At 31.9% G+C, this 10483-nt stretch overlaps 1 protein-coding gene and 1 long non-coding RNA gene across 2 annotated transcripts; both read left to right on the forward strand.

The window, feature by feature from the left end:
- Positions 1-43: 43 nt before the first annotated feature.
- On the forward strand, positions 44-3084 carry LOC143063346 (uncharacterized). Its single transcript, XM_076235449.1, has 3 exons — positions 44-405; positions 875-1030; positions 1756-3084. The coding sequence occupies exons 1-3, from the start codon at positions 207-209 to the stop codon at positions 3000-3002; spliced, it is 1602 nt and encodes a 533-aa protein (XP_076091564.1). The 5' UTR covers positions 44-206; the 3' UTR covers positions 3003-3084.
- A 3162-nt stretch (positions 3085-6246) lies between these two features.
- Positions 6247-10072, forward strand: LOC143062204 (uncharacterized). The gene is made up of 3 exons (XR_012974603.1): positions 6247-6500; positions 7626-7787; positions 9220-10072. It is a non-coding gene; the product is annotated as an uncharacterized LOC143062204 (long non-coding RNA).
- The last annotated feature ends 411 nt before the right edge of the window (positions 10073-10483 follow it).

Below are 10483 nucleotides of genomic sequence, written 5' to 3' on the forward strand. Positions count from 1 at the left end.
ACATAAAATAACGAAAAGAGAATAACTGTGTGCTGAAGTATAAAGACTAGAGAATAATGGACAGAATAAATAAAGAGTAGAGAAAATGGTTTAAATGATTAAAGAATAAGTCATGTAGGTCCCCATTCCCTATCCAAACCCTCATGTAGTACGTATTTACTTTTGGTAATTACCGGTAGACAATATATAAATTATTAGAAGCTAGTATGGAGTGCAAGAAACGTTTCCTGAGGCTAAAGACTATCCAATTATTTGCTACATATGTCGGTTTTATTCTATACTTGGCATGTTTTTCTACACCTGCATGGATTGTGTATTCTGATGGTATCGTAAAAAGAACATCAGGCCTCTTTCAAATTTGTCTAGACAATGGTCAGAATGATTGCAGTGCTTTGGAAGCAAAAGGTATGTCTTACAATATTTGCACTGATAAAGTAGGAGGAGACATGTTTTTAAAGGCTCGACTTTTGACTTCTACAGTATTCGGCTGATGCTCTCGATATTTTTTTGGGTGAACGAATCTTCATATAACCATACGTCAAAGAAAATCAGCAATTTCCTTTTGAAAATTACAATGCTAGTAAATAAAATTCAATCTGGTCATATATGACATTAATATAAATTGTGAAATGTACCAACGTTGATGTACAGCAAGATATAACATTACCATGAATAGACATATCTAAAAGTTACTGAAGAAAGTTTGAAGCGAATAATATATATTATAGTAGAAATTGGTCGTATACAATGGATCATTATAATTTTCACATATGCAGAGGAGTATATAGTTAAAATTACTTAATCTGCTATCACAACGCAACATAATTTTTTTGAGTTTATCTTTTTATCAATTGTAATTATTTTATCATTTCAGATAACATTCTTAGGACAGTCCAACCTCTAGGATGTCTTGGCTTAGTAGCTTACTTTTGTTTCTGTGTATCGGCTTCACTAGCACATTTCTGTTCAGACAAATGGAAAATGCTAAAAGGAATCAAGTTTCTAGCCTTTATCAGTGCCTTATCAGCTGGTAAGATCTGTCAAAAAGCACAATCTTACGTAAAAACAAAACTGATGGTTTTGTAATCATAAACAAATGAATGCAACAAAAGAATTGTAAACATATTTTGTTTTCTAATAAAAGGAACACGTTATTAACACAGCAGTTATGAACAAACTGATTTACAACAACGTAAAAAGGGGGGGGGGAGGTAGATCTTTCAAAAGACTTTTAAATTTTATGTTTTTCTCGTAGGTAAACAAACCGAGGTTACCAAACGTTTTATCGACATACATGTTTTCTTACTAATCGATAATATCTTTACATATATCTTAAAAAGAATTCGGCATATTTGATAAATTTCACATCAATTTGTTTAATTAAGGAATGCCTGTAATATTTTTCTTTGAAGAAATGACATACAAATTGTGGTGTATCCTGAATAAAACCGCGTATCGAGTTATTTTAAGGTGTGCACCACATTTGACTAAATAAACTGACATAAACTGCCCGACAATCAGAAGACGCGTTACATCCAATATAAAATAATTATGTCTGGCGTATATACTAAATTTAGTCCTGGTATCTATGATGAGTTTATTTATTTATGATATGATTGATACAAGATATATACCGGTACTTTTATACGATCACTTTTTTTGGAACCCATACAAAAAATATAAAAACAACATTATAAAAACACAAAAAATTTGTTTGTGTTCTTCCTCACTCAGTTCTCTTTTTTTTTGTTCCAGGAACATTTGTTGCAATAGCCCATCTCCTGATCCTTCAGAGCAAGGTAGAATATAATTCTAGTCTGGGATACAGTGGTATTATTGGAGTGATTTCTGTTTTCATTGCGCTTATTCTCTGTCCATTTTATATATTGGATGGAATGAAAGCTAAAGATCTGACTATCAAAAAGAAACCTTTCGCGCCAAACATTCCACCACAGTCTTATCAGCACGAGGATACATTTGCTTGGTCGGACGGATTGAAATCTAATGACCGAAATATGAAAAACAAACCTTTCTCCGCTAACATTCCACCACAATCCTATCGCCATGAAGACTCGTTTGCCTGGTCGGACACAACTAAATTCTGTGAACACGTAAGACATGGTGAACCTAGAGAGCCTAGTGTCAGTGGAATAATTGAAGAAGAATCAAGTAATCCGCCTAGACTTCTTCCATACAAACCAACCTTGACCTTGAAGGAACCTACATTGATTGATTTAGAGCTGGAAGCCGATGATGCAATCGTTGAGCTAGAAAATGACGAGACATTGGAAGAGATTAACCTTAAACCTTCTCGTACTCTAGTCCCGCTTAAACCTGCAACATCTTTATACTTTAACAATGACGGCTTTACTCCTGACTTTGATGATGACTTTTATGAGTTATTGCCAGCAGATTCAGATCGATATTTACAACCAGTTACACCACTACCAGAAAATCTATTAGAAACATCTCGAACCCCAGTCTTGTCATATGTTCAGGAAACAGAAATAGAAGAAAAAGAACTTGATTCTCCGGATCATGCATGTCTGACTCGTGAGCCGGTAGCATCCGACCAAGATACGACTGATATTAAAGCGCCATCAACTTCCGTTTCACCATCCATACAAAATTGTGAATCCTTTAAGAACGATGAAATGTGTTCATCAGGTCGCTCAACATGTTCGACACCTATATCTATTACATCCGACAAGCATGACCAATCAGTTTACGAGAGCGAAGACGATTCATCAACAACAAGCGAAGAGAATGATGAAAAGGGGGAGATAACCGGCGCTATGGACCAAGGCATGAATGAATTTAAAAACGAACAAGGTGATGGATCTTTAACGACAGGAAAATCTGTTCATTTTGAAGATAAGGAGGACGAGGATGATAATATTTCCTCAGATAAACAACAACCACCGCGAATAGCTCTTCCTGTACCAACTTTAAATTGTATGCAACTTTATCGAGATGAAAATTCAGATACAGACGATTTTTAAAGATACATTGTTTTAGAATATGATAACGAGTTGTATTAATAAAATAAAACAATAGTGTTACCAGTTCAAACACATTTTCAAAGACTTCAATTCATTATATTTGATTAAAACGTCAGTAATATCACAAAGTTACTGAACTCTGAGGAAAAATCAAAACAGAGAGTCCCTAATCAAATGACAAAATCAAAAACTGAAACACATCAAACGAATGGACAATAACTCTCATATTCCTGACTAGGTACAGGATTTTTTTATGTAGAAAATGGTAAATTAGACCTGGTTTATAAACTTAAACTTTCACTTGCGTTCTGTCCACACAAGACTAACCAGCGACGCTCAGATGAAAAGAGATGGAAAGTCAAAACAAGTACAAAGTTGAAGAGCACTGGAACCAAACCTGTCATATTCCTGACTTGGTACACGCATTTTCAAACGTAGGAAATGGTGGATTGAACCTGGATTTATAGCGCTAAACTTCTCACTTGCATGACAGTCGCATCAAACTCCATTATATTTACAACGATGCGTAAACAAAACATAATAGGTAAAATAATCAAAATATGGGTACAGCAGTCTTCACCGTGTCACAATCTCAAAACAAACAAATATTTAACAAAAAAAAAAGCATCTATCATATTTAAAAACTACATTCATTGCTTGGCGTGTTTGACGACAGAAAATGTAAACGTCACACAGAAAGAAAATCATTTTGTCGTTCAAAGTATTTTCAAATTTATAATAGAACAATAACATAATGAAATATAATAGAATAATGACATAATGGCGGGATCTTTAAAAGTACAGAGTCACGCAATATGTACCAAAGAAACACAAAAAGTCATACGTACAAAACACACCAGCAAAAATGAATATGTAATTTTTACATTACAATTGAGGTACAAACTTTTAGCAAAATAACCACTTTATGACATACTCTAGATCTTTGACTATCGAGAAAAGTGGACTTTCGGAAAGGGTATTATAGAAAATGAAACTAACTATCAAAGACCACATAGACTGTGGTATGCATTTGGTTGACTTATATCATATAGTTCCCTTTGAATGTTGTTTTTTTGTCTTGTGTCATTTTTAGTTTACATTGTTATATTACAGAATAAAAAGAAAAATCACAAATTTGCTGACTATGTATAGGCATTTTCTGATGTAGAAAATGATGGATTGAACCTAGTTGTATAGCTAAACCTCTCAATTGTATGGCAGTCGCATCGAATTCCATTATATTGACAACGATGCGTAAACAAAATAAGTTTAAAATGTCAATTTCAATCGTCAAATGATAGCTTATTGTACGCTGATTCCAAAAATATATGGTTTCTATACAATATTTTTTAAATAAGGGAGATAATTTGTTACTTCCGGTTTTAAAAAAATTACTTCCGATAATATTTGAATATTTACTTGACACTGATTCCAAAAATATCTGGTTATACATACTTTTATATTAATAAAGTACAAAAAATAGCTACTTCCGGTTTACACAAGGTCACTTACGGTAGTTTTTTTCAAGGTAAATTGGTTTCATACCTATTGCAAAAAGTCTCATGGCTTTATCATTTATACATATGAGGTAAAAGCAAACGTCAAAATCTAGAACGTCAAATTAAGCTGATCTTGAGATCAATTCCAAGGTCATAAACCAAGGACCTCATATCAAAAGACCATAGGTCTTAATTATATTTGGTTAATGAGTTATATCACCATAAACGTATTTTTGAATACAGTAGGGGAGAAAACTCCCTTTTACTTTCAACGTACCCTTGCAATCAAAATTTACGTGTTACGACATGTCGCAACTAACAATTTAGTAAAAATAATTTGTTGATATCTTATAAGGTTTCTGAGAATAAGTGAAAATAAGCCAAATTCAATGTCAAAAATTAGAATATGACCTTGACCTTTGACCTTGATCTAATTTTCATTTGTTTTGGACCAAGGACCTTAAATCAAAATATCCTAGGTCTCTATCACTTATGATTTACAAGATAGAAATGCATATCACTTATATCAAATGCATAAGGGGAAATAACTCTCATATTGTTTTGGTCAAAATTGGACATATCATGCGAAGGATATAACGAGCTATTTCATAAAATAAATTTGTCGTAATCTTTTACGGTTGCGAAGGAGTAGTGGACACAAGGAAAACAGTGTTTGGCGAGATAACTCCTACAAAGAAAAGTATTCGGTTATAAAGGGTAAATTTCAAAGGCAAATAAACTGTTCGATATGATATACCAAATATCTAAGCGACATATTGCGAAACAAATATTTATCCTAAGAACAAAATTAGGCGGAAGAAAAAAAAATAATCAGAAGAAAAACAATAGGTCTTTCAACAGAAAAGTGGAAAGACCTTATAAGTTAACAGGCGTTTATAAATCTAAAATTCGTGAGATATAACGCTGAATTAGTAAACATTAAATAAAACACGCATTTCTAAAGGTATAAACATGTCAAAATTACAAGAAAGTACGATTTGAGAGTACTCACAGTTAATTACAGGAAGTTAAATATAAAAACAATTAAGAATAAAAAATCATGCATCAGCGACTAAAATCAACTAAAACATATCCAATGGATTTAGTGTTTTAACGTCATGGACAGTAAAAAAGTATTTTTCTTTATCATTTGAATACTAAAAAAATCTACAGACATGCTTAAACATATATCTTTATATTTTCTACTAAAACTGGTATTTTGGAACGCAAACGTGCATATATTAAAAATCTTGGAAAATTACTTAACTATAAAATGTGGTATAATAAAAAAGTACAAATGAGCAACAAAAATATATGACACGGTATCAAACAAAATGCTTGCATTGTCTGAAATCTGGGGTCGGTTTTTTAGTTGATTACAGAACTCACTGCATCAACGTTTACATATGAAGATAGAAAAGTAAATTCTAATGATTTGTAATTCTATAAAAATCCGGTCACATCAACACCAATACGTATGTATAGTTATAACTAAAAACCCATGTCACACGTAGATTTCTTATTGGATAATCAAATGTTTTGTAAAAGTGGGACATTTAACAATAAGTGAAATACGTATCATATATTCAAAGGGTCTCTACTTGATTAATTATATAGCCTTTGTTTCACTCTAAAACTTTTGAATGGATTCCGTGTCAATAAAACAATCGCATTCTTTAATGTTTAGTTAATGTTTTCCATGGCTAATTCAATTGTATTAATGATATATATATATAGAAAGTAATATTAAATAACAATTTTGTTGAACTAGATAAATAAAAGAAAATGGTTTGCCTACCACAGAAGCCTGCATCTACGTGTTTGAGAATCATAGCCTTTCTACTGTCGCTAGCAGGCTTAGTCCTCGGTATTGTGTCGTATTTCTATCCAGCTTGGACTAAGTTCAGACACAATGGAGTTACTGGAGACCTTGGAGTACATAAAATGTGTGCCCGTGAGTCGGAGGGAGAATGGGACTGCAGAGATATCCAAGGAAAGGGTGAGTAAATGTATATGATTTCTTGTGTTATTTGAACATTGAAATATAGCACTGGCTGAATATAGGTATAATGTTACACGTACTAATGGTTTTGTTTTGAAAAATGTGAGCTACACTAATAGAAAAATTTACTAATGTACTTTATTTGGAATCACTTAGACACATATCTACATGTGAAACAAGAATCAAAATACATAGTCATAATTATGGTTACTACAAAACAATGTTTACTTAGCACATAATTATATTAATTACATTTTAACTTATTTCTTAATAAACAAAGACTATGATGTTCTCTTTATATTTTCTAATTTTATCTTATCCCGAAATGTAAAAGTGTCAGTTAAAACGAAAATTAAAGTAATTTTTTTCTCAAAAATATTCTGTCTATATGCAGATGAAATATAACTTTATCCTATATTTTAAACAACCATTTTTAGCCAAAATAGGACCAGAGTTATACAACATTTTACTTTGCAGATGGCAATGGACTTCGTTCTATGTTAATATTAACCAGCCTTGACTTTTCGACAGAGGATACCTAATAAAGGCAATAATAGCATACCGCTGTTCGAAACTCATACATCGATACCAAAAGATACCAGAGGGATAGTCAAACTCATAAATCGAAAATAAACTGACAACGTCATGGCTAAAAATGAAAAAGACAAATAGACAAACAATAGTACATATGCCATAACATAGAAAACTAGCGAATAAGCAACACAAACCCCACCAAAAACTATGGGTGATCTCACAACAGAAACACAACGTTAAAATGTAAAACACACAGAAACGAACTTGAATATAACAATGGCCATATTCCTGACTTGGTACATAACATTTTTTAAAGACAAATATTGTGGGTTGAACCTGGTGTTTTGGATGCCAAACCTCCCGCTTTAATGGCAATGTTAAATATGACATTAAAATGACAACATAATATTACAGGACTACAATTCTAATAAATAGGAGAACATTATTGGACAAAGAAACACACGAATAATAGCTAACAAAAGGCACCAGGTTTAAAGTTTTATACGCCAGAAGTGCGTTTTGTCCACACAAGACTTACTAGTGATAACAAGAGTATTCATGAAGCTATATATTTTTTTTTAATTTCAGACATACTATTTTTCCTGTTCCAAGCATCCTTCTCAATAGGAATAGTGGCCTATACAATATTTGTCATCATAGTATCGATGACGTTTTGTTCCTGTTGTATCAAAAGCACGAGGGCAGTCGGAATGACCAAGTTCTTTGTTGTCATTGCTGACCTTATCACTTGTAAGTATATCTAATTTGGTGAAAAATGCTCATGAAAGTTCATTAAATAATCTTGTTGTCCACAGAAGACTCATCAGTGACGCTCGATTAAAAAAACCCCAAAAGGCCAAATAATGTTGTACGAAAGACCTATGTTTTGTCCACAAAAAGACTAATCAGTGACGCTCGATTAAACAAATGAAAAAGGCTAAACAAAGAAGAAAGTTGAATACCATGGAGGACCCAAAATTCCGGAATTTATTCCAATACAGCTAAACTTATATAATCCTGATGATAGCACCGCAGCTCTTCCCGTATTTTCATTTCCCTGCGTAAACACATGAATGAAAAACAATTAGTTGATGTAACCTATGTTTTCGAATTTCCTAAAACAAAGTAAAGAACAGTGACATAAAATAGAACGGTTGGAATATATAAAAAGTAAGATCACAAAAATACTGAACTTAGAGGAAAATCAATTCGGAAAGTCAATAATCACATGGCAAAATCAAATAACAAAACGCATCAAAAACGAATGGACAAAAACTGTCATATTCCTGACTTGGTACAGGCATTTTCAAATGTAGAAAATGGTGGATTAAACCTGGTTTTATAGCGCTATCCCTCTCACGTTGATGACAGTCTCGTCAAATTCCGTTATATTTACATTGATGCGTAAACTAAACAGACACAATAAATAAAATAGTCAAAAGATGTGTACATCAGTCATCATCGTATAACAATTTTATAAGGGACAATTTAACAGAACACAAAAACATATATCTACAAACACATTCATTGATTTGTGTGTCTGACGTCAGAATTTTTTTTATACAAATTTCCCTAAATATCTTATTGATTGTTCCTCGAGTATCGGCGAAATTTAGGAAAAAATGAATAAAAATTTATTGAATTTCTTGCTTCTTGTTAATTATTAAGCTGGTACGACTCAATTGTGTTTGTTTAAAACAAAAGTTTGGTACTTTAATATTGCATGTATTACACGATTTGTCCTGAATATATATGACTTAAGGCATTATCAAACATGCATTATTATTATTAAGAAAGGAAGCTGTGACACGATTGCCAATGAGAAAACTATCAATACGATAATATTTACGTAAATGTAAGCAACTAAACTAAAGGTCACCGTTTGGCTTCAACTAGTAAGAACTTTATCGTACAGTAAGCTATATATATGGCTAATCATAGGAATTTGTTTTATAAATAAATGATGACCAATAAGTTGGTTTATTGAGATAATAGATATACAACATCACTAGGGTAGTTTAAATGATTGTTTGAAATTAATTCTCTAGGTGTTTTAATAACCTTAGAATACAAATTTGATGTTACTGCAAAAATCTTATCAATAAAAATTTTACCACACATTTCTCTACAATATAATAATGATATTTGTTTTATTGTTTTTGTTGTATTTCTTTACTTTCAGTCAACTGCTTGATGATCGCCATTGCAACAGGTTTGAAGTCTGATTTCTTGGGAACATTAAGAATTAGTTACGGTTGTATAATGTGTTTAACGGCATTCGCTATTTCGGTTGTTTTGTGTCCTTTCTACCTGATCGATGCCAAAAATACCGCAAGAAAATTCAAAGAAGAGAAGAAATACAAGAAGTTCTCAAATATTCAGGAACCTATTGATCCAGAAACTATCACCAAGACAAAGTTGACTTCAGATGATTTATCAGATGAGTTGAAAAACGACACCGTTTCTCCTTCGTCAGTTCATATGTGAAATAAGATTACGTTTTTAGATATTTGACAAATTAAAATAATATCATCTTTCGAAAACAATTTCCACAACTGATGTCTTGATTAAAATATGAAATTTATGTTTTTCTTCATAAAAGAAGCTACATTGGTTTAATCAATTGAAGATATTGTAACATTGTACATTTTTCTCATTAACACCAGCTACTAATGTCTTTTTATATATTTTTTTTGTTGTTGATGTAAATACTGTATATAGTACATGTACATACATTTATAAAATATAGTATAACGAGACGTTATAAGAAATGATTTTAATAAGATAGGATTTCAATCTTGTATTTGTTGGTCATAAGAAAATATAGGGAGGTGCCAGTATATTATTTACCTAGGTAATTTGCAAAGGTATGTTGAAACTTAAATGTTTTTTATCAATTAAGATGTACAAACTGCTATCTGATAACACTGTCAATATTCCAATAGTGTACACCAACGCTATAGTATTTGTATTTAGGCATTTACTGTAAAGAATACTTGTTATATTTCAAATTAAAGAAATGGTACCAAAAGAGAGTCACGTTGTCTTATAAAAAGGTATCGTATTCCAAAATTTCAGTGTTACACGAAAGAACTATCCAGATTAAGTTCTTTTGGTAATTTTTGCGATATCATTTACTTTAACTTCTTGTATTTATCAATAAAGGCAACAGTAGTATACCGCTGTTCGAAATTCATAAATCGATTGAGAAAAAACAACAAATCCAGTTTACAGACTAAAACTGAGGGAACGCATCAAATATAAGAGGAAAACTACGACACAACATAAACACTACATTAAAATGTAACACACACAGAAACGAACTATACTATAACAATGGCCATTTTTCTGACTTAGTACAAGACATTTTAATTGTGAGTTTGATCCGAATTCTGCAACTTTGCGTGTAACTTCAAGTTGAATGATTTCACTTTCTTTCTTATTTC

This window comes from Mytilus galloprovincialis, chromosome 2, assembly GCF_965363235.1.
Source record: "Mytilus galloprovincialis chromosome 2, xbMytGall1.hap1.1, whole genome shotgun sequence".
NCBI lineage: Eukaryota > Metazoa > Mollusca > Bivalvia > Mytilida > Mytilidae > Mytilus > Mytilus galloprovincialis.

What these genes read in the sequence shown, in the direction of transcription:
- LOC143063346 (XM_076235449.1), top strand. Translation starts at nt 207, where the DNA reads ATGGAGTGCAAGAAACGTTTCCTGAGGCTAAAGACTATCCAATTATTT. An exon ending in CAGTGCTTTGGAAGCAAAAG is followed by an intron (nt 406 to 874) that starts GTATGTCTTACA and finishes TTATCATTTCAG; the next exon opens with ATAACATTCTTAGGACAGTC. An exon ending in TATCAGTGCCTTATCAGCTG is followed by an intron (nt 1,031 to 1,755) that starts GTAAGATCTGTC and finishes TTTTTGTTCCAG; the next exon opens with GAACATTTGTTGCAATAGCC.